We start from the raw sequence: 26,013 nt of genomic DNA, 5'->3' as shown, positions 1-26,013 counted from the left end.
TACAAAAATATCGGAATTAAAAATATTGTTTTTTTAAATGTATTATTAATAATGTAAAAATAATTTTAAAATACATATAATTTTACAAATATTAAATAAAAATATTAAAACAAAATTAAAACTAATACATATACATTTAAAATAAATAAAACACTTAATAATTTAATGTAATTTTATTTTTTTTAATGTTATTTAATTGATTTAATGTAATTTTTTTTTCTTTTTACCCTGTACGCCTGTACCCCAAAAACCCAAAACTGACCCTGAACCCTAAAAACATCCCTGTACCCCAAAAACCCAAAACTGACCCTGAACCCAAAAAATACCCCTTTACCCAAAAACTGAAAACTGACCCTGAACCCTAAAAATACCCCTTTACCCAAAAACCCAAAACTGACCCTGAACCCAAAAAATACCCCTTTACCCAAAAACTGAAAACTGACCCTGAACCCTAAACATACCCCTTTACCCAAAAACTGAAAACTGACCCTGAACACTAAAAATACCCCTTTACCCAAAAACTGAAAACTGACCCTGAACCCTAAAAATACCCCTTTACCCAAAAACTGAAAACTGACCCTGAACCCTAAAAATACCCCTTTACCCAAGACCTGAAAACTGACCCTTATCCCTAAAAATACCCCTTTACCCAAAAACTGAAAACTGACCCTGAACCCTAAAAATACCCCTTTACCCAAAAACTGAAAACTGACCCCGAACCCTAAAAATACCCCTTTACCCAAGAACTGAAAACTGACCCTGAACCCTAAACATACCCCTTTACCCAAAAACTGAAAACTGACCCTGAACCCTAAAAATACCCCTTTACCCAAAAACTGAAAACTGACCCAGAACCCTAAAAATACCCCTTTACCCAAGAACTGAAAACTGACCCTGAACCCTAAAAATACCCCTTTACCCAAAAACTGAAAACTGACCCTGAACCCTAAAAATACTCCTTTACCCAAATTAATTAATATTATTTAATTACCAATTAATTATTAATTAACAATAACAATAAAGTAAATATACTAGCACATTAGCTGTAATTAATTTAATTTAATAATTAATATTATTTTCCCAATTAATTAATTAAGAATAACAAAAAATTATATATACAAAAATTACTATAATTAATGTAATTAACTAATTAATATTAATTAATTACCAACTAATTAATAATTAAAAATATGTACAAAATTATAATAATTAATTAACTAATTATTATAAATTAATTACCAATTAATTATTAATTAAAATATGTACAAACTTATAATAATTAATTAATTAATATTAAATTACTTCCCACCCTATTCCCCTATAAACCCATAACTCGCTACAGAACATATTTATCAATTAATTAAAATTAATTAAAAATTAATTCTCAATTAATTAATTAATAATTCCTACTAATTAATATTAATTTAACATAATTAAATTACTTCCCACCCTATTCCCCTATAAACCCACAACCCGCTACAGTAGTAAAAGACAATATTTAATTAAATTACATTAAAAAAAAATAATAAAACATAATAAATACAATATAATATACACTAAATTTATTTAAAAATTGATATTAGTAACATCGAAGTTATTTATTTCGATATTATTGACATCGATATTTAAAACTTCGATATTACTGATATCATACTAATATCGATATTAAGACTGTCGATATTACTTACCTTCGATATTTTGTCCCATCGATATTTAAACTTCGATATTATTGTATATCGAAATTTAAAACTCGATATTTTGTCTGTGTACCGTGAGGTTCAGCCTAGGTTCTAGTCACAATGAGCTAAAAGATCCATGTCCTGGAAAATACCTACAGTTCTTTTATGGTGTTTGTGCCAAAGGTGGGGCACATGATTCCAGTCTAGTATGTCAATGACAGATTTCCCTAGAAAGTAATAATCCTTTAAGTGACATCAGAAGACATTGTATCACGTTTAAAGATATACGTCTTTGGAAACATTCCTCCAGTTGCTGTTACTTGTGAAGTGAACTTGGCTTTGGAGTTTTCTTAATGAAAAAATGTATTCATATTTGAGATCTATCTTTTGAATGAATCTTCAGTGTTGACATTGGTGCTTCAGTTTATGCATTCTTTTGTTTCAATTGTCACGTTCCCTCAGATATTTTCACCTTTAGTCTACATTTCACATTTAGTTATTTTGTCCGATCATTAGATATTTCTTTTATCATTTGTTGCTGAATAATCAGTATGCATGCACAAACACCTTTGCACAAAAACTCACCCACAACTTAAATGAGAACTGCTTTGATCCTGACCGCCTACCAAAAATGATGACGTAAGTGGACCTAAGTTAGTTGTGGTCCATTTAGTGCGTGGATTGGCATTGCACTCATCTATACTCTTAACTCTACATACATTTAACCAAAGGCATGAGTAGATTCTAATCCCTTAAATTCAGAAGATGGACAATAAAAATAAAAAACGAGTGAAGAAGAAACCAGCTAATTTACATCAAATCCAAAAGTACGTCCTTTATGAATGTATCAATATAATTTGAGTTATCAGGAAGGATCTACTATCCCTTATTTTTCATAGATTCTAGGTTACCCCTACTTTATGCAAACACATTAATCTAAACATGTACTTGGGTGATGAGTTTGATTTGTCAGGCATTTGAGACGTTCACAGTTCTAATACTATTAGCTAAGTGTGAAATGGACAGGAATATCTCAGTTTTATCAATGCTTTGCTTGTGGTACTCACCTACTGCCATCATTGTAAGTAGATTCATGCTTTTAAACATTTTGGTAATCAAAGGCCCTGAAATAAGAAGAAACAAGAGTGATGAGTGATACAAAAGTGATATTTTGATGACGTTGAACTGAATGTCAACACATATGTTTTCAAAAGTTAAGTATTGATTTTGTAATTTATTTCAATATGTGTTGCATTTGCACAGTACGGACTTAGCTATGTCAGCAAAAGCCACAGTGCTGTACAAACAAATATAACCGGAGATGCATTTGATTATAGACTGAGAATGGCAATTGTACTGGTTTGTATATTTTGGAAGGGTTTTGGAAATGTGATCTGAAGAGAGAAGTACAGGATTATTTCTTGCAAAACAATAATTCAGGGCTGAGCTTGCTTTCCTATACAATTTGCACCAGAGAACACCTAGAGCTTTGCTAGTTAGTCATTGTATGCTCTAGAAGTAAACATATTTTGCCTCATGTATTTAGTTTTCCTAATGTAGTGTGAAGTTTGTCCTTGAGGCAGGTAGGCGAACTGAATTGCACACATTTGTATTTTGTGAAGTTTATTTTAAAGTGTAAACACCCTCACCGTCCTCTACCCTTCAAAACACCATTACCTGATCCCTAATATACTATACAGAAAAAATGACCAACAGATTCAGGGACAGGGGCTACCCTTACACGGTCCCTAAAACTGTTAGGGAGAAAGCCAGCAGTCTGACCAGGGACAGTCTCCTTACTAAGAAGAGGAGACACAAAGAAGGTCATAATAAAGTAAGACTCATCACCACTTACAGCAGTGAGTCAAAGAAAAACAAATCCATTATCACAAGACACTGACATTTGGGAATGTCAGACCCAGTGATAGTAGGCAAAGTGTCCCTCCATCCACTTGCAACTTATTGCAACTCGAAATCCATTGGAGACATTTTGGGGCATAGCTACACAGGCACACAAGGCAGGAAGGAGAGGAACAGGGTTCCTACAAATGTGGAAATTGCAACGCTTGCAAGGGTAGTAAAAGCAAGAAAACATACTAGTTACCCACTAGTAAGACAGCCAACATCAACAATTTTATTCCATACAGCAATGACTTGTGTGTGTATGTCTTGGTATACCCATGTGGCTACTAAAATGTGTGCAGTATATTAATTCCAGTAAAAAAGAGAATAGTGAAGCATTTCAGGGTGAGGAAGAATTGTGATGTGAATTACCCTGTAGCAAGACATTGGTCAAAAGAACATACACAGAACTCTGCCATTCTTTTGCCATTTCTATATCAAAGTATTTAAGCGTATGACTAGCATAATGCTGTCTCTGCTCTGCTGTAAAATGACAAAAGTCATTTATTTCACTCTCATTAGAGCTCTTCAAAGAGGTATAGCTTTGTCTAGACACAAGGGATCATCCAGTTTAAGTTCAAGGAATACCCTTTAAATTGGGTGCTACCTTGTGTCTGGAGAAAGCTATACCTCTCTGAATAGCTCTAATGAGAGCAAAACACTGTGTCAGGGGTTGCTTTTACTCATTTCAGGTTAGCTTGGTTGGTATTTTAACAATTAAAACCTGTAACACTGTGCCTCTAGTGGTAAATGGTTTTTGTCATTTTACAGCCAGGACATGGATGGCACTGTGCTGGTCCTATGCTTAAAGAATTTTCTGTAGAAATGCCAAATGGCTTTGTCCCTTTCTATCTCGGGGTGGATGACACTGTGCAGAGAGGTGTTCTGAGACCACGGCCCTTTTTACACCTCTCTGCAACACTGCTCTGTGGCGCTTTCTGGGGGTACCTGGTGGGCTAATTGGCCACCAGGGGACCTCAGGATTTAAGGGGAATTAATCCCCCAACTTAAAATGCGCCACGGGATGCGTTTGCACAGTGGTGAAGGTAGGGGGCGGGGCGTGAGGTGATATGTGTGCAAACACGCCCTGTGGCGTGTTTTAAGTTGGGGAATTAATTCCTCTTCAATCTAGAGGTCCCCTGGGGGCCAACTAGCCCACCGGGTCCCTCCAGTATGTGCCAGAGAGCTGCGTTGCAGAGATGTGTTCAGGGGCCACGCCCCTTTTTACAACACTCTGCAACAAAGCTCCTTGGCGCTTAGTTGAGGTAACTGGTGGGCTATTTGGCCCCCAGGGGACATCTAGATTAAAGTGGAATTAATTCCCCAACTTAGAGAGGGCATGGCCTCTGAATACCTCTCTGCAACGCAGCTCCTTGGCGCATACTGGAGGTACCTGGTGGGCTAGTTGGCCCCCATGGGAGCGCAGCATTGAAGAGGAATTAATTCCCCAACTTAAAATGCGCCACAGGGAGTGTTTGCACACATGTCACCGCAGGCCCCGCCCCCTTCCTTCACCACTGTAGAAATATTTCTCTAAAATCAGTCGAACTACGAATTCTGATTTACTCACCTGTTATCAGGAGAGAACTCAGTGCTGCATTTTTTAGCCCAGCACTGACCCTGAAAAGTAATTCTAAGCGTACTTACCAGTAACTTTTATTTCCTTCCATAGGAATCCATTGTGTGATTTTCACCAGAAAAGTTTCTGTCTATTTTCACAAACTAAAAATATTGCCTGTATGACTTAAACACATTCTTTCAACTGTTTACAGGAGATGCACCCATGCTGGATCCAGGATCTACCACTGAGTAAGAAAAAGTAACATTAACATTACTTACCTGATAAGTGAATTTCCTCCCATAGAATAACATTGGTGGTTCTTTGTGAAAAAGTTTTTAAGTCTCAACTTTTAAAATACAATAATATTCCTTAAAAATCACTACTGTAACCATAACAATTTTACTCAACTGTTTACAGGAGATATCCCAGTACTGAATTTAGGATCTAGTCGTGTGGTTAGACAAGTAATCTAAAAAGTAACTCATTGCATTTAACTAGAAATTCGCATTGACCTCAATGTTGCATTGTGTCTGAAATTGTGTTGCGCATTACAACAACTGAAACTACTGTACTTAAACGTCTATTGCCTATTTGCAAGGTATTTAAACTAAAGTAATTCATTCTGAGAAAGTATATTTTGTAATTAAATGTATAATAACTATAATGTAATTTAAAAAATAAAATATCTAAAAATAAATAGTTAAAAAATGTTGTAAATCAGTGTAAAAAAGAATATATAAGAATTAATACATTTAGAAATTGACATTTACAAAACCTTTAAATTCACTGAAAAAACCATAGGTTTCATACATGTTATAGTTAAGAATTAGCAATTAAAAAACCTTTAAAATTCACTGAAAAAACCATAGGTTTCAGACATGTTATAGTTAGATATTAACATTTAAATAACCTTAGAAATTCACTGAAAAAAAACATAGGTTTTAGGGGTGTTATAGTTAGTTGGACATTTCACTCGTATAAAACCATTGAAATTCCCTGGTTATAGTTAGTTGTACTAACTATAACTAACTATAACTTGCGCGCCCGCAATCCACTGATAACATCACTGATGACATCCCAAATGACATCACTGATGACATCACTGTTGACATCATCCACGTGACAATCTGATACATCTTATCATACACTAGTATAACCTTTTAACACTCTTTAATAAATAAGGAGTACCATATTTGAAACTATTGACACACCAATACAAGTTTCTAAAACCCACTCAGTGATTCCTACATCTACACACACATCTAAACACTTAACTATAGTTTCACTTATACATGCTAATAAAGATCAATAGAACAATATTAAATATACTTATACACCTACATCAACATTACACACCAGCACACATTCTATTTACTTATGTAGTCATTCTACTCATTTATGCAAACAGTTGATCATACTTATATTTACTAAGCTACACACTTACACAAACACCACTTTATTTATTGATATAGATAGTAACTCATACTTAGTATGTTATAAAATCGCTATTATAAGTATACAGTTATCCATACGTCACTCATACAATCACTGAGTCTTATGTTTAGTTATTTATATAAAACAACTGTCACATACACTGCTTTTTATATTTCTTGTTTCGTGTCGTATCATTGAGAAATATATTTACTCATCACCACACCCATAAAGAGATTCACTCACCCAAACAACTGTTACCACATACAGTCTTAACCTTATATACCTACTAAATCTACTATTTACACATCGTTGGACAGTCACACACCTCCCACCCAACCACACACACATTCATTCACTATCCCATACAAATACTCACTTAACTAATTATTAACTAATATAGACTTTCACATAGCTATTAACTAACCTATGTAGTACTTTACACAACAAGAGATAGAGTGCTACAGGTATTCACAAAGTTTTATCACTATCCCATATATTTAGTGAGACACTTTAAATTCGTCACTTACACAGTCAATCACATTGCTACTAAATCCTCCATTCAGACACTTATACATGCACTCAGTCTTCAAAGCAGATTGCATTATATATATATAATATTAAATATAGAACCAAACCACATTCACTGGATGATGTCATCAGTGATGTCATCAGTAATGTCATTTGAGATGTCATCAGTGATGTCACTGACCATGTCATGAATGATGTAATATGTGACATCATCAGCAGTGGATTGCGGGTGCGCGAGTTATAGTTAGTACAACTAACTATATCAGTAACTGTATATGCGATGCAGGCAAAGATGGGGCGAAGGAGTGCGTCTCACTCCTGGATTTAAAAAAACAGACCTAAACGGTGCAGCTGCCCACTACTTGCTGGGCAGCTGGGAAGTAAAAGTGCAGCAAGGGCTCTCACTGGCCCTCAGGACAAATGTGTAGAATGTTGGAGCCATCTGGCTCTGAAAATGAAGTATGTCTCATGCTCCTGAAATATCTATGCGCAAACTGGGGTAGCACAAACCCCTGAGGACCTCTCTGGGCCCTTTAAGTAAATATGGTCAAATGTTAGAGCCATCTAGGCTCTGGACTTAAATATGCCCCCAAACATTGGAGCTGCCCGCTACACATTGAGGCTGCCCGGAAAGCGTTAACTGGGTACTTTGCCTTTATCAGGCATCATCGATAGTCTCCACAGAGCCCCCCAGCCCTTTCCTACTTACCAAGCTGCTCGCATGGGACTCCTCTCCTTGGTTGTGGCGGGGGCAGGCACCGGCAACGTGCCTCGTGCCCCCTCCAAGGGAACCGGCTGCGGCACTTGCGGGGCTCTCCCCATGAACGGGAGCCCCGCCTCACCAGGTGCCTTGCTTCACCCGGTCCCCCATCTCGCGGCTGCCGTCTCGTCTCCTGGCTGGGTGCAGGCCCGCTCCCCCAACCAGGCAGACAGATTCTGGGTTGCATTAGGCAGCAGCCAGGCAGCAACTCTCTTCGCTCAGCCGAAGGTTTCGAACTCGGCTCGGTCCGTGGTGGTGAAAAGCGGGGTGGGCACCCACTTTAGTTATAAGTTTAACAAAAGCGCAATGAGGGGTAGGCTTCCTCTAAATTGGACTATAAAGCAGGGTGGGCTCCTCCTATTTCAAATATAAAAATAGCAGCCATGTGTCATGGGCACCCACTGTAAATATAAAAATAGGCGGGTGGGTAACCGCAAGGCCGGCATCACAGGGGAATCCCCAAGGTGGGGGTTCCCTCCCAAAGGGGAAAATTAGGATACAGCGTTCCCAGGGCGCAAAAAGATGCAGAAAGGTCCTGTAGAGAATAGAAATAAGTCTCAGCAAACAAAATGTTCTTAAAGATGAAAAGGGGGCAGGCAGGGCCCAGGGAAAAGAAGTCCTCCAGGTATCCAGGGGCAGGGCAAAGTCCAGGGAGGCAAGCCTTCGCCTGAGCCCCAGCAGCAGCACACCCCTGGTAGATTCAAGTCGCAAACAAGAACATTTTCATTGTGTCACAGCCCCTCCTTTTATACAGCTAAACCCTTTCTTCTCAAAGGTGCAGGCAAGGGGAGAACCAGATACAACTGGTTCTGGAGCACTTTGTTTTGCTCAGCTCCCTTCTCTATTCACAGGACAGGCCAGGGACATCAGACGCACCACAGGAGGTGGAGCCAGCATTGTGGAGGGAAGGCACAGCCCAATTCAGGTCCCAGGGGCAACTCCTCCCTCCCATCTATAATGCAGATCTCCCTATTCACCACCGGGCAGACTCATCCTGGCTCCTGGAGCCAACCACGACAGCCAGCCCCTGTCACTCACAAGCAAGACGGGCAATTCACATCTCACAGAAATGCCAACTTCTAAAAGTGGCACTTCTCAACTAGACACAACAAATCTGCGCACACCATTGCACAGCACTTATTCTCGCGATTTCGCACATACCAAACTCGACCCTGCACTCTCCAAATATCAGGAACAACCCTGGACATACATATCCCCCGTGCATTCCTATAGGAGGCATTCCACTCTCAGCACACGCACTCAGAGTGCACAAGCACTTTACACTGGGCCACAGTCGTAGTGTGTGCAGAGGCCTAAAATCACTACCACCATGCCAGAGGCTAAAGGCAAAGAATTAAGGGGTGAACCTGCCAAAAAGGCCCAAGTCCAACAGTTAGAGTACTGCATATGACTAGAAACAGCAATGGCATGTATTCAGGTTTTTTTGGGGGGAGGGGAGAATGTAAATAAGAGATTTTGTATGCAGACATATGTTTGAGTTAGTTTTCATAGAAAGGTATGCTAGACCAATTTTTGGAGTTTCTCCAGTATCAAAGTTACATTTCGTTAGGATGGCATTGATCCCTCCAGATTTAACTAATAAGTGAAATATGTATTATTAAACTGTGATTTTCATGATACTGTGATTTATAAGTGTCATATTTAATGCACAGTGTTGTATAGGAGTTCAGGAATAGGCTCCTAATAATGTTACATATGATTCTTGGATTCCAAATTCTCATTTGGAGTTTATGATTCCAGTTCTTGAAATGATGACCGATTTGCAGTGGTATTTTCCATTGTGTGACATGAGGATGCATTCTGAGAGATTTAAGCTCTTTGTTGATCCCAGCGAAGAACTTTGCAATATTATTTATAATACCCAGGAGATTTTAGGTTGTGAGATAGTATGTAAGTTAGTAATCTCTTTATGTGCATGATTAACTAAAACCACTACAATAGGGTGAGCACTTAGCATTCAGTTTCTCAGAGTAATCAACCATAATTAAAGTCCCAAACGTACAGTTCAATCTTATATTATTATTCAGGTACAGCAGTGTTGTATGTGCAGAGATCATGCAGTTAAAACAGTAAAAGATTGTTTATTCAACAATAGAAATTCTGCATTTAGGAGCTAGAATTAATAGAATTAACAAACCATTGGACAACAGGGATATAAAAAAGCCCGGCGGGCTGTCTCCTCACTTAAACACCCTTTTAGTCAAGGCGGATTGGCTCTCCCGGATTTTAAGCTCTATTATTGGTCGGCTTTCTTGACTCGTTTTTGTAGCCTAACAGTCTCCGATAAGTGTTTGTACTTTCATAAATTCTTACTTGGACAGGATGTTAATGTGTTCCTTTACAGGCTAAACAACCCTAACTACTTCAAAGCGTTAAATTTAAGACGGTACGAGATACCGTTAATATCTGGCGTTCCATTATGGTTAAGTGTAATGTTTCTCATCTACATTATAAAACACCATTGTGGGGTAATCCGGGTTTTCCTTTAATTTTTCATGATTCAGCTTGCCGATTACTTTCAGATTCCGGTATTAGATTCTTGGGAGATTTATATGATCACCAGGGATTTATGACTTTTGAAAAGATGAAGCAATGTTATAATTTATCTGAAATGGCTAGGTTTAAATGTTATCAGATTAAAGACTATCTAGTGAAGAAATTAGAGCTTAATATGGTATTAGATTCTGAGGTATGGGATTGTATCTATAGAAAAGCAGACAAAGCCATGATTAGCATAGGATATAAGATTTTTTCCGGCTTTAACACTAGTGACATCACAAAATTAACTGAGAAATGGAACAGGAAATTGGCTTTGATTGTACCATCTGATCTAATTACTATATCTCTTAAAAGCATAAATGTATCAGTTCAATCTTCTAGTCTTAAACTGCAAATGTTTAAAACTGTATGTCAACTATACCATACCCCCGAGAGAAATCTTAAATGGGCAATGAATAATAATTATAGTGAGCGTACGAAATGCCCTAAATGTGATCTAAGTGGTGCTGATATTGTTCACATGTTCTTTTCTTGCCCTCATCTTAGTGAATATTGGGATGGAATAACTAAGGTTGTTTCCGATAGACTTGCTCATCCTATTCTATTTTCATCAATTGATGTGTTGGTGGGTATATTCGGCGGTAGTAGTGTATTTAGTGATTTGTTGAATATTTTAGTTACCTGTGCAAGACTTACTATTGCCAGAGCTTCGATTAAAAAAAATCCAAGAACAATTATGGAATGGTGGAGCCTGGTTAAGGAAACATATAATATGGAGATTTCCCTTGGTGCTTCAAGGGACCTACAGGCTAAACAAAAAATTGACAGAATTTGGGGTTTATTTATGGTCCAATAACAGTATATTTTCAAGTCTTGATTTTTTCTTCTCTTATTGTATGACCTCTCTATTGCCTATGATTTATGGAATGTTTAATGTTAATTTTTTTGCTCTTTCTAAAATCTTTGTAGACTAATTTTGTTTATCATGGCTTTTCTCTTTTTTTTGTCCACTTGATGCAAATAAAAAAAAAAATAAAAAAAAATTGAATAACAAAATAATGTGTAGGCAGCAAGAACCAATGTGCAGAGTCAGCAGCTTAAAACATATTATGCAGATGCAAGAGCAGAAACAGTTCAAAATTATTTATCAGAAGTAAAACCTGCTATTAGCAGCTAGATTATTTGGGCTAATGAACTGTAAGGCCATACGATTCTGTATAGGCTTCAAAAAACAATGTGCAAAGTCTGCATCATTTAGACTATTACCACAAAGTACTGTATGGGCGGCAAGAATAAATGTGCAAAGTTGACAGCATATAAACACATAATACAGATAGCACAAGCAGAAACACGTAAAAATGATTCTTCAGAAGTAAAACCTGCTGTTAGCAGCTAGAATGTTTGAGGTTAAGAGTCTGTAAGACCATAAGATTCTGTGTGGGCTGCAAAAGTCAATGTGTAAAGTCAGCAGGATTTAGGGGTATATTCACAAGGTCTGATAACCACTACAAGATTAGTGTACGCAACTTTCAACATCGTAGCCTATCGTGGGAAAATAACCCTGCGTCAACATGGAATTCACAACAAGGCGGTAGCATGCAATAGACACCAGACAACGCTGCAAATATCCTCGTGAAAATCAACGTCACACCACAAATATGTGATACGCGAATGCAAAAAACAAGCGAAGAGGCCAACTGCGGTTCAAAAAGTAGCGAAAACCAGCCACGGGCCTGCAAATCCCACGTGTCTGGTGGGACAATGCACCATGAAAAGCCAGGTAAAGATACACCAGAGACAAAGCACGTAGCAACATGGATGCACCCTGACCCAGCGCAGATCCCAACTTGAACTCCACAACCCCCACAGACTACCAGCAATGAACAACGGGGTCGGGGAAGGCTAAGGAGATGAGGAAGAGTAAAACGGGGTGCAGACTGCAGGAAAACACAGGGGTGACAGATTACTACCAGCAACTGACCCACAAGCAGACCACCTGTAATGCATTCAGGGAGAAGGGGAGGAGAATCCAGGAAGCCTATAGGCAACTGCATAGTGTGACAACCTAAACCACGCACCAAACCGCTGCCAACAGGAAGGCAGCAATGGCGACAGGAGGTGGCAGTCCAGTGCTACCGGAGAAGTTGGAGGAAATACAGCCAACAGCCATCAGTGTAGAGACGGGGCAAGGAGTAGGGAGTACGGACACCGGGGAGATGGGCACATTGGCATACATGCACAATGAGGCAGAGCACACCAACAAACACCCAGTATCATGTCTCGCATCTCCTTGGCACACGACAGCACACACACATAGCAAAAACAGCACACCCACATTGACGACGACGTGGAACTACACGCATAGCCAACACTGCAGAACGGAGGACACAACTGGCTCCGCACATGCACACAAACATGCCCACTACAGCTGAAAGAGCCGGTAGCAGTGAATTTGAGTGGGTGATGACAAAGCTACATGTCCAAACCCCAACCCACTGCCTCCGGTGACATGTCTGCATCCGATGTACGCAGCAAAATGTAAAGTCATAGGGCCCAGGGCCCAAATGCATACTACAAGTCCACAGGGAAACACGCAGAGATCATGTAGAACTGGCTGCGGGCACATGCGACTGGCCCCTTTATTGGCAAGGCCACATGTAGTGACATCTGTGCTGGATATGTGTGGGGTGAATATAAGCCAACCCGCACGGAATGTCTGATGTTGGCAACCACTCGGACATTGGACACCAGTGCAATGGATACAGAAAACACATGCAATACAGAGACAAGTGCTGAGCAGCATGGGGTGAGGTGGATGAAGTCCAGAGGACAGCTGACATGCAAACAGAAATGCCCGTGAGTTGCAGTGCACTGGGCTGTGGACACTAGAGATGAGTGTGCTCATGTGCAGTAAAAGTCTCAAATTGTGTCCCTTAGATACACTCCTGATGCAGATGCAGTGGGGTGTGTCAGACCTGCATCATCCTCACTATTAACGTTTCAGGGTCCCCACACTGTTCGTGGTGACATACCTGCGCAACCGCTCCACAGCACAAAACACCAGCAGCAACGGACAATGTCCTGCAGTGCAATGAGTCACTGGCACCTGGAGTGCTGAGCAGGGAATCAGGCCAATGATGGCATCCAAAACAGGCCTGAGCAACCCAGAAGTCTGTCAGGACCACCGCTGCAACTCTGGCAGATGGGGTTTGGAGGTGGTTCTTGCAGTGGTGGCAAGTGCCTACTGTGGTAATGTGTTGTCTGGGTTGGTCTGTAATCATGTGAGCCCTGATGGGACACATTTGGGCCCGGAGGCTGCATACAGCACAAGGCCACCGAGTCATAACGTTGATGACCCCAAGGCCTACTCCTCAGGGGCCAGCCTATGTTTCCAGAGAAGGGGTCCCGGACTTCACCAGAAAAGAGTTGTTGGCCCTGGATGCGCTGCAGCTGGCACAGGCACCCAGCCACGGGAAGCTGACTTGCGGTGCAGTCAGATGGGCCATACGACCTGAGCAGCTCACCATCAATGTCGGAGGTCTATGTTGTTTCGGGGGACAGTGGAAGGTGTCCTCCAGGGCTAGACGCCGAAACGTTTGAATTTATCTGAAAGCAAAAAATGGGGGAGTGGAATGCGACAGCATGTTGTCAGCACAATTCCGTATCAGCTACATGGGGGTGAAAACTGCCCCATAGTCCATACGCTCAGATGCCACCACTGTTTGACCAGAAAGTGTCTATGAATGTCGGGCAAGAGACTTAGTGGTACTGGGGCTGAGTAGGGATGCAGACTGCGATGATGCTGATACACTAATATGGACTCCACCATTGCTGAATCATGACTCTGTGACCTCCTGGACCGCAGTTTAGGCATCAGGGAGTGGTCAGCAGTGGCTCACAGCCACATGTCTTTGGCTAGTGATGCACTGCGCTAGTAACACCAGGGCAGTTGTCGGTAGTGTACAAACACATCCGTAATGATGATCCTTTTCTTTCTGCCGAGTTGCAAGGCAACATCCTCTTAGGCCTCCCCTTGCATGCAATGATGTATAATCAGCCTTTGCATACTCGAAGTTCTGTTCCAAATCTGTGTCCTACTCGAGCACAGCCTAAGCCAAGAGCAGTGTAGGCAGCGGATAGCACGGGCCATTCACAGAGAGTCGCCGGCATAGGTTGATGGTCCCACTGGCCTGTGTAGTTCAGGTTAAGTGGCACCACGTGCCCAGTCACCTCCGTGACTGTGACCCGGCTTTTGTCCAGACTGAGCCACATCTTCCTCTTATTCCCCTTCATGCGTTCACTGGTGTGGACTCTGCCAATCATTATTCGCAACTAGGTGCTGGATGTGAAACTTACTGGTCTGCAGGGTTGTCCTGGTCCCTCATCCACAGTTCGCTGGATGGCGTTGGACAGGATTTGTGACAGCACTGCTCGCCGGATGGCGTTGGACAGGGTTTGTGGCAGCAGGGCTCACCGGATGGCTTTGAACAGTGTTTGTGGCAGGATCTGTCACAAGAAGCACATATGGCACTAAGCTTCACTGATCGAAGGGAGTCTTGGGCTTGGATCCTACACTGACACGTGGTGGGCCCTCCATGACACATGCCAGTGTTGGATGCTGATCGGTGTGGCCTGGCTGCATAGGGTCGGGCCTGATGGGGTCATGGTCCAGCGGGCCGGCGTATGTCAGGCGCACTGGATCTCACGCAACTGTGTTGGGCTCATTCCAGAAGAACTAACAGATTGGGCATCACAAAACAGCACAGAAATGTGTCCTGCGCATCCGGGTCCTATGCATGGGTGTAGAAACGGGAATTATGATGGGGCGCTGTAATTGTCTGTGCTGCCCCTGTGGTGGTCCAGGGGGGGTGTTGGGTGGGTGTTGTAGCCCTCTTGGGTGTCCATAATGCATGTTCAGTTGCTCCATGTCATTTGTTGCTCTTCCGATGACACCCTGGACAGGGCTCCCTATTGTGGAGCAGGCTGCCGTCCAACTTTACACAAGGTCAGAGCAGGTGTAAAATTCCTGCTGCTAATGCGCCTTATCATGTGTTTTGTGTTCTTTTCGCCGAGCTGGCTGGTCGTTATGAATGTTGAGGTGTGGTGTTGTTGTGGCTTTTTGCATGGGAACGCCTACTCTGCATCTCATTAACAATAGTTGCAGGGGTCCTCTGTGGCGATGTTTTTTGCGGCTGCTATCGTGGGAAAAGTGGTGCTGTGGGCTGTTAGCACCTGCTTGTGAATGGTGGGGTAAATTTATCATGACTTTGGCCGCAATAAAGTGCAGTTAATTCAGCAATAGCTCCTTGTGAATATGCCCCATAGTCTTAAATATTTCTCCTTTCCAAGGTATTTTGCACTCTTGTGGTGTCAGTATTCTTGCCAAGAGAAATATACATAATTATTTATTGGTTGTCAATCTATTGCTACTGGTGTTGAGTTTTTTTCAGCAATGCTCAGGAACAATACAACGCAGCAGTTTAATGGAACATATCTGCCAACAAAGCATGCTTTCACTGCTTGACTTCAAGTTTTTAATCCCTTGGCATTAAAGGGAAATCTGTATTCATGTACAAGTTCTCCAAGTATGCATAGCAACTGAATCATATCCTCTTTGGCTGCCCCACACAAACTGCAACTAAATGTTGTCTGATGGTGTTTCTATGGTGGTAAGTGGAGCAGAGATGGAAGGAGGCCAAGCCGGTGCCATAGATTTTTTTCTTTAGTTCTTGTGTTGAACCCTGCACCTAGGTAAGGTTGTGGAAATCCCTTGGGGTAGCTGTGCAGAGTAAACTATTTGTGCACTCTCCCAGACAGCAGAGCTTCATCCTTTGCCAAGGAAACCCTTTTAACACTTGCTGTGACAGGCTATTTGAAGCTGTTGTATGCTCCTTATTCCTCCAAAAGACCATATATAAGCCTAGTTTTTCTATTAACTCCTGCAAATAGGATTTCACTGCACTGGTATAGTTAGACAGCAATTGATTCATAGATGAGAATTTAGTGAGCCATGCTTAGCTCTCTTGATCTTATACCAGCTTTTGACATAAGCGGTTCTGCGTGCTCATTGTTACAACTGCAATCAGAATTCCAGTCTAATTTGAGCAGGTGATGTGTATTTTGGTAAGTTAAAAATCATTCCAAATGCTCACGTTACTATACCATCCTGCGTGATAGCATCCCGACCCCTCATACACTCGCTCCGATAGGTGGTAGTTGGAATGACTTTTGCCTGTACCACCTGGATCAGGGGAGTACATTTTGGACCAACAATTTTGTTCTTGAGACTTTTTGGCTACTGCCATTGTGATTCCTCTTCTTTTTAATGCCGCTTTTTGAGCCGTAAATGCACCTTTGCTATCTTTTGTGAACCCCACATCAAGCATGGGCGGAAAATCCGTTCCGCTTGCCGATTTTGCGGATTTTCGGTAAATTCGCAATCCGCGAACGCTCGCGAATTTACCGAAAATCCGCAAATTCGCACGCAGCAGATTTTCTTTTCTTGGTGATACAATTTTGCGGCGTGCGGTGTAAGTTCGCAATTGCGAACATGTAGGTGCGGCGGGCAGCAACAATCTCGCACTCGCGAAATTACAAAAATTGCAATTCTGCACAAGAAATCTACTAGCAAGCAGCATAGACCTTCTGAAAATGATGATTTTTATCAGAAAAACTCCTCAGGTTGACATTTGCCTGCACTTTTTTGGATTTGAGGCCTTTTGATTTTCTTTGCATAACTTTTGGATTAGAAATCAACTTTCTCATATAAGCTTGTTTGGGGCATTACAGTTGCTGTAATGCTGTTCTGCAGAAAAACGAGTTTTGCAATAGTGAAAGCATTCAGCAGGTTCAAAAGTTCAAACTCATCATTAGTAACCATTCCCTGTAGTGCTTCCTGACAAGGGCCCCTCCAGAGTTCAGTTGCTAGTTGCAACAATTATATGACCCTGCTCTGACCCTCACAGCAGGCTCATAGAATAGCTACAAGTAGGCCACAAAGGTCCTGGAAAAAAAAATTGCACTGCAACAGAAAGCAAATTACAGATAAGGAAGCAGGTGCCAGACTGGAATTTTAAAACAGTGACACATTAATAAATCAACCCCAAATTAATTCATGTCAGTTGAAGCAGGCAGGTGTGCTTGCTTTTTCCCCCCATAATCTACAGTGATGATGAACCAGAGGGTGGCATTGATGTGCCAGAGGGTGGCATGGGTGAAACAGAGGGTGGCAGGGGTGAAACAGAGGGTGCTGGGAACCTGTGATGATGAACCAGACATAGAAACAACATAATCGTGACCGTTGCGAGCCGACATGTAAGTTCGCAATTGCGAACTGGTACAAAACCCTCGCGAACTAGCAGAAATCCTTGCGAACTGGCAGAAATCCTCGCGAACACAAAAAAAAAATCAGCAAATTCGCGAGAATTCGCGGATTTTGCGGATTGCGAGTTCCCAAATTCGCAAAATTCGCGAACCCAGATTCGCAAAATTCGCCCATGCTTACCCCACATATTTATGTTCATTTACTTTTTCTACCTGTTGTCTGTCAGATGCCAGTGACATTTTAAGATTAGTTTTTTTTGGTTCAATTCCATGCTTTTAGATTCGTCTATGTTTATTTTCAGCCCATTTTCATCAGAATAACTTTTGGTGGTGTCCAGTAAGATTTGGAAGCTGATGGCCACAAGGTCATCAGGGTATAACAGCTTCCAAAGGAAAAGACCGACCATCTTTAGAGCATGGGAATTACACTTGTCCCATTTGTTTGATACATCTGGCAAAAAGAGAATGGACAAAGTCAGGACTAGTACGCTGCCTTGTTTCAGCCCGTTTGGGGTTGAAATCTGTATTGATAGATGGTCGCCGCCTGCAAGCTTCGCTTGGACCCAAGAATCAATGTGTACAAGAATCAGCTGATTCAAAAGACTGGAGGGAATATTTCTTTCAGCTTCTCTCTGTCCGTGTGATCACAGGCTGAGGATTAATCAATGAAGCAGGAGTATAATGGTAGGTTGTCATCTTATATAGCGTCTATCAACAGGGAAAGAGTTAATATGTTTGTGGTTGTCCCCGTGTGCTTGCTAAAACCTGTTTGATTAAGGGGTATGTCTATGTTTTGTGATGCCCAATCAGTTAGTTCTTCTGGAATGAGCCCAACACAATATTTTGCGTTGTTGTCTGTTAACGTGACCAGCCTATCATTTTTTGCTTCATTCTTGTCACATGTCTTGTGGATTGGGGAAATGATTAACCCCTCCAGAAAGCTGGGATTGTGTGTGTGTGAAGAATGTTCTCAAATACTGGTTTTAATGCTTCTGCCCAGTAATCTGGGTCTAGTTTAAACAGAATTGGGGGGATTTTGGACCTGGTGCTCCTTCCCTCCTTTCTTTGGGCTTCCTGTTTGCAATCTGTGTGGCCGTAATTGCATTTGTTAATGTTGTCTGAGCATTTTTAGATCATGAGTTTCTCCTGTGTTTCTGTGTTTGTATAACCCGTTATCTTCTCTTTGTTTGTACTGCTGGAGTATTCTGTATTAAAATAATGACACAGAAAACATACCCAGGCTTTTTTTGTCAAGTGAGAGCTAACTCTGTGAATTGTGGGATTCTGTAATCTGTTTCCAGTGTGCCAGAATCTTGTTCTGTTGTTTTTTTTTATATCATGGTGTAATTTGCCAAGGAGCATCTACACTAATTTCCTGTTTGATTGACAGATTACGTTTTTGTTGGTCAGTTTCATTTGTCTGAACTCCTTTAGGACATTATTATCAGGGCAGATAGGCAGTGATCTATTTATTGCTTTCTTAACCCCTCCCCTGCTGATGACGGAACCGCTCCGTCATCAGCTGCGGTGGTGCTGTGCTGATGACGGAGCGGTTCCGTCATGGCCCGCCCGACGCTCCTGCGCGGCGCAAATTCCGCGCCTGCGCTGAGCGTTCTATTGAGCGGGCGGGGCCATGACGGAACCGCTCCGTCATAAGCACAGCGCAACCGACGCTGGTGACGGAGCGGTTCCGTCACCAGCATGCGCCTGCCGCATTTCCGCCCCGCCCCCTTAGCACTGCGGCCGAATAGCCGCCGCAGTGAAAGGGTTAAGGCATTGAATTTGCCTCTTTTGTAAGGTGGAGAGGTGATTGGCTAGCATGATTTGAGATGTGGGGGGATCCCCATGTCAAGGCTTCTCTCTTGTCATTGATTGTGGCCCTTCATTTGCTGAGTGAGATTCTTCTAATAATTTAGTTAAGTTTTCCTAGCTGATTGTTGCTTTTGGGCCTGTCATTTGAAAGAGCCTTCACCAAAGCCAACAGTCATTCTGGGTAGTAGGTTTTGCATTTGATCCTTTTGTTATTTACAGTATGTATGGAGTTAGGATGCTCCATTGGCCGGTTTGGATTTGCACCTTGCACACTCACTGTAATTTTTTGAGGGCGAAGATCACTATGATCCTTTGCTCCTAGATGACAGGTTATGAGACAGGGTTGGCAAAATATCTGATAATTTGAAAGAGTGATCTATGTCTTTTAGAGTCCTTATAGGGATGTTTCATGAATAGTTTGATTTAGTGAGTTGTGCAATCTTTATGTAATGTGAATGCATTTTATGGTTGGTTCTGTTGCTAATGTCCTTTACTATGCCTGTGAAGCTGCATTTTTCCTGAAATCAGCCTTATGGCTGGTTCCTTATTTTATGGGCTTCTTTTTCATCATTTCCTTTTGCAAGTGTCACTTTCCTTCAGTGGTTACACCCATTAGGTTGGTGATCATGCAGTCACTTTACTGTGTGTTCTGTATTGATCGATTACATTGGCATAGAAGAATTTGATATTAAGTAATAAATAGTAGGTGTTTGTGATTTTGGGCCTTATGGTCAAACCTATTTGGGTGGTAAAAAAGACTCTGACCGGCCTAAATCGGAACCTTTGTGACCTCAAAATAGCATATGGTTATGTTCAAAACTCCAACTACTTACCAAATCACAAATTTAAAAGGGCATGTTTAGGGCGTACCTTCAAATTTGTGATTTATTAAGGTACTTACCTATGGTTTACAACAGCAATTGTGGTTGCAAATCATTTATAGGTTACTGATACCTCACAGAAGGTGGTATCACACTAGCAAACAGGAAGGGGTCCCTAAATGCACGTTCCTCTTTGTAAATGTTATAATAAGCATTTTTTGGGAGTAGGCAGTGGTTCCTGGGTCTGCTGCTCACCTGTAAAAGGCTTTAGAAGTTGATCTTTTTCAGTTTTTTAAGTGCACCCTGTTTTCCTTTAAGGATTTGTAGACCTTATCATTAACTGTGCCCAAAAACATTGTTTACATTAATATAGCAAATATGTATATCAGTTCCGGGAACCCAGCGGCAGCAGATGATACCCCAACACTGCTCTTGCTGACAGTAAATTCAGGCATCAACTTAGGCAGGAAAATAAAGATGTCTCCAAGTCCCACATTTGCTCTCTGTACATTTCAGTTAAAGGTAGACCGGACGTATAAAAAAAATTGATTTCTTTATTTAAAAGCAATCAGAGACAGTGATTTGCTGATCCCGGCAGTCCACGATCCATGTGATGGCAGCGATTTGAAGTGGGTTGCAAGTTACAACCTACCTGATGCAATGAAGAAGGTCAAATTATGACAACTTACGAATCAGAATTTTGTGAACCACGAAGTTTCAACATATGTTAGTTTGCAAAACAACAAAGCACTTAGTAAAATGTAGGTGAACAAATTGTGACCGCTTTTACCCAATGCATTGCACGAACGTTAGGCCGTTGATCACTTTGACAGGTCCATGGTCATAATAACTACATGTTCCAAGGGTTTTTCTCGCTTTATATTACTAGTAACAATTTTACAAAGTCTCGAGAACTTCCTTCAGTATAATCAAAACGATTTCTTCTGTTTTGTGCTTTAGATATCTTTTCTTCGTCATGAAGTGTGGTAATTAAAGGTCCATCTTAATTTACATTCTAATCATGGCAGGAGCCCGTCTCTCACTCGCTTCTCCTTCAGAGGGAGATTCAACCTAACAATGCAGTCACTGATGAGCACATCTGTACATGGCAGTCCAGCGTTATTCTTAAGGAAAGGTAGAGTACACAGGAGGCCGTCTGCAGAAGTAAGGAGAGGTGGGCAAAATAGGTAAAGAAAATATGATGAAATAGAAAGTGCCTTATCTTTCAACGATCTTAAGATAAACTGATAAGAAAGGGAACATCTGCATCACTTGTCATGGTGAAACGATGGCTGTCTTAAGTATGAATTCTCCCGCCTTCCCAGACCATAGCCAACACCACTTTACATTCTGGGACATGGAGTTTCACTTGTCCCCTTTTAGGTAAAAAGGAAAAAGGCTCAGAATGCAAAGAATTGTGGGATGTCGACATTGTGAATGGCCTAGTCAGATTGGTTGTTAAGCACCTAGAAGAGTCTTATGCAAAAGAGATCATGGACATTTACAGCTAGATTCATCAAGCTAAATTGCGCTCGCAAAGGGCCAGATTGTGAGAATTTTGCCCTTTGCGAGTGCAATTTTTGCATTTGGGATTCATCATCCCAAATGCAAAAATCGCTATTTGCGAAATTGCATATTTGCGAGGAATTGGATTTAAATGCAATTCATTAACCAATTTTAAATTGCGAATTCGCAATATTTGGTCGCTATTTACCACGAAGTCTGACTTCGTGGTAAATAGCGGAAAAATAGAAAAAAGCACTTTAGTGCATTTTTCTCTATTGCATGTTACACACACACATGTCCTTTGGACATGTGTGTGCGCAACAACTGCGTAAATTTGCATTTCAGGGGTGCTACAGGGTGTCATTTGGACACCCCTGGCACCCTTGAAATCACAATCTTATTTGCGATTAGCAAATTGCTAATCGCAAATAAGGAATACTCCCCATTCATTCCTATGGGCCTTTAGATTCATCAAAGACCCGTTTTGCGAGTCTTTAATAGCGATTCATTGCTATTAAAGACTCGCAAAACGGGTCTTTGATGAATCTAGCTGTTAATAACCAATTGTAGGGGAGTAGCAGATGTGAGACCATGCAAACTGTATCTCCAATGAATACAAGATTGTGTCCTTGTCTCACCATTGCACCCTCAAAGTCCCCCTTTTCACCCCAGCATTGTTAGGAGAACTTGAAGTGAAGTGTACAGAGAGTAAATACGAGTCTTCAAGATATCTGTATCTTCCGGACTAGCTTGATGTCTGAATGTATTGGTAGCAGGAGCAGTGTCTGCTGCCCCGGGGTACCCAGAACCTATATCAATATTTTTATATAGTAATTTAAACAATGTATTGGGCACAGCACAGTAAATGGTTAGGTCTACAAATTATAGTTCGAAGTACCTGCATCTTTTATAAGTAACCCAAAATACAAAAGAAAGAATAGATATTGACACATACCTGCTTTCAATTCAGCTGCGGTCAAAGTTTCCTGTCAGAGTCTGGCTGCAAGTGGGCACGTCCAAAGCACTGCGGTTTATATATCCTGACATAATTCACCGAGGTACCACTTGGGCACATTTGCACAACTCTGTCTGTGAATAAACAAGACGCTCCAGGTTTGGGTGCGGCCGACACATGAATGTTCCTGCAAGTCACATACTCCCTGGAAATAAACGGTGTGAATCACGCGCCGGGTCACACAATTGTACCTTTCCTAAAAGCACAGGCATGTTACACCTGCTGAGCGTTGAAATGAACACCTGTTTGCAGCTTGCAGCATTTCCTGATGACCTATTCTGAACTATTTTTGTCTTTCACATAATTTAGGGAAGTTGAATTTAATATTTCACAAAGACAAATTTCCCTGCTATTATAATAGTTCAAGGGCGATCTCTTATTTTGCAAGACATGTTGCGTATTCTCACCATGTTATGTACTTTTAACTGTGATGCGTTCTCGCCATGGGGTCTTTATTTTTTTGCAAACATGTGGTGTAATTTGTTTTAGAAAGGTTGTACCGGAAAACAGCACACTGGCAACTAGTATCCTCGAAAGCTTCTGATCAACCCTCATCTAAAAAAAATCGATTTCTGCACACACATGAAAATGGCTTCCTCCTCATTTTCAAAAACTCTTGGACATCCTCAGATACTGCAGGGGCGACAATTTCTTAATACCTCACGGCATCACATACGTTAGAATATAATTTATTTTTCTACGTCATACAGAGCGGGTAATTTTTTATTGGGAAATAATGAGTGCATTTTTGGTAACCAGATTCATCATCTGGTAAAAGTAGCATGTGGGGATTATAATATATTACGGCACATAGGGGCTGGTATGTCACACTGTCATTCTTGACCTAATATGGACAGAACGTTTTGCAATTACATGAAGATGTGACATGTGCAGTCATGACGGGTTTCCTTTTTTGCTTTCTAGATTAAAACTTTCTTTGAACGTAGCACACAAATATAAAGCTTTCTTGAAACAGATGTTAAGTAGGAAAAATGTATTAACTTATTTTAACATTTCACATATTGAAGTGTCTCATAGGATTATGTAATGGAATGCTATTGATAAAGTACAAAACCAGTTGTGAATAGGATGCACACTCCTTTTCACTATATTTACCTCACCCTTAATAAAATAGATTTAAATACTGTTTACCTGTCAGCCTTTCGGTGGTCTTCCCCCAAAACGTTTGCATCACTCCTCCAATTTGCTAATCTTGTTTTTGTTGGCCATAGGGCTCTGTGCACTTTACCACTGCAAAAAAGTGCCAAAGTGTGTGTGCTCACTCCATAAAACATTGTAACATTGGCTCACACCCAATTGGCAGATTTATTTTACTTATGTGTCACTAGTAAATTTGCACTTCGTTTACCCAGGGTCTGTAAATTAAATGTTACTAGTGGGGCTTCGGCATTAATTGTACCATCCATTCAAATATGTCTCTATCCTTTTATTGCAGTCTGTGTGTGCAGTTTAACTGCCATTTCGATCTGGTAATGCAAACCTTTACCAAGGCTAGACCATCCTTTTAATATCCCTAGGGTAGGCCCTAAACAACTTATAGTGCAGGGTGCAGTGCATTTAAACCCTTGGGCAAGTATTTTAACTTTGACATGTCTTGGTAGTGAAAAAAATCTTAATTTGGTTTTCAATACTGAAGTCCAAATTCTCCCTTAGGATGACATTGGGTTACTCTTTACATGGAATAAGTCATAACTTTCAATTTGGAGCAAGTGGAAATGATCAGTTTGGTGTCTAATAAATTGCAATTTCAAAGTTGGATTTTCAGTTACAATTCCGAAACCTTTAGAAAGTTGGCATTTTCTTGTCCCAGCCATTTTTTGCATGTAGCCTGTATTCTGGGTCACATGACTAGGTGTAGCTGGCAGTTGGTATTTGTCTATTTCTCCCAAACACTGAGATAAAGGAGGAATAGGTGTTGGCAGGATGGGACATCTCCGAGTCGATTGTGGAAGGGGCTGTCATCTATCACACTTACACATCACAGAGGCTCTGGTGCTGTACCTTCACAAAGGTTGTTTGCAACAGTATGTTGTGCCACCAGACAAGCTGGGGCCAGAGCAGGGGGGGGGGTGTACATTCCAAACAACCCTGGGGTCTAGGAGCAAAAATCTCTAGGACCTTCTCATAATTCAATGCTGGCATGAAGTATGAATATTGGACTCTCAGACTCATCTCTTCAGTAAGGATGTATGATTAACCGGGGTTGAGGCTTGCAGGGGCAACATGGCGGAAGTGTTCTGAGCTCGCTCTGCCACTAATCCCCTTTATCCGATACATTTTTCTGGCACAGACATAAGATCCACAGCGCGGAGCCACGGTGGATCAATGTGCAAGCCCCCAGAAACTGATTTGTGCGAAGATACCTGCAGGGCGGCAATTGCCTAAACATTTGTAACTAGATATCAGACCACAGCTGGAGATGTGCGTCCCGGGTGGAGCCTGACGACCCACCTGTGAGGCAGTTGTGGCTGCTGCATGAGCAGGCACCGGCAACAGAGGATGTGCACATCGCACCACTCAGAGTGGAGATGAAAACCTGTGGATGATGCCATGAGGAGACCACCCAATGTGAGACAGGGTGAGTGGCATCCTGAGGCCTTGGGATTGCCTGGTGTTGGGGCCTGGTCTGTCACAAGGACCAGGCAATGTGGATGGGGGGCGTCTGCTCCAGCAGTAAAGACTAGTGGTGGTGCAGCCCAAGTGAGAGAAGTGATGGGAGACACTGCTGCTCTGATCGAAACTTACCTCTGGGAGTGGCCCGATCTAGGCCTGCTCTTGCTGTTGATGCGACGTGCATTGGGAAGTGCAAACAGTGGTTGCCGATGGGCCCCATATCGCACCTCTGTGTGAAGGAAGGAGAGTGTCTCTGCCAGCAGCGCTGATTGGTGAGGTCAAGAGAAGGGTGACAATGCGGTCGGACCATGGCTGTGGGAGCAATGTGTGGCCTGCTTAAAATACTTGGAGGAGTAATGCGTGAAAGGGCCTTCATGCGTGCTGTGGTAGACATTGTTTACAGCTCTGCTTGGTATGGGAAGAAATGGGCGGCACAGCCACTTCAGGACCTGATTGTGACCTCAAGAGCAGTCGGGCTGAGGCCTGATAGTATTGATGACACAGTTGCTTAGGACAGA

General features: G+C 41.6%; 1 protein-coding gene across 1 annotated transcript in view; it reads right to left on the bottom strand.

The window, feature by feature from the left end:
- LOC147701360 (serine protease inhibitor swm-1-like) overlaps positions 1-22,939 on the bottom strand; it is a 33,240-nt gene extending 10,301 nt beyond the window's left edge. The window contains exons 1-2 of the mRNA XM_086930057.1: positions 22,802-22,939; positions 2,747-2,803 (exon numbers count right to left, since the gene is read on the bottom strand). Of these exons, the coding sequence (XP_086786183.1) occupies positions 2,747-2,786 (40 nt within the window). The 5' untranslated portion in view covers positions 2,787-2,803; positions 22,802-22,939. The remainder of the gene's footprint in view (positions 1-2,746; positions 2,804-22,801) is intronic.
- Positions 22,940-26,013: the final 3,074 nt, after the last annotated feature.

This window comes from Lissotriton vulgaris, chromosome 7, assembly GCF_964263255.1.
Source record: "Lissotriton vulgaris chromosome 7, aLisVul1.2, whole genome shotgun sequence".
In the NCBI taxonomy this organism is placed as follows: domain Eukaryota; kingdom Metazoa; phylum Chordata; class Amphibia; order Caudata; family Salamandridae; genus Lissotriton; species Lissotriton vulgaris.
Note: the sequence above shows the minus strand (reverse complement) of the source record. Positions and strands in the feature narration are given on the sequence as shown.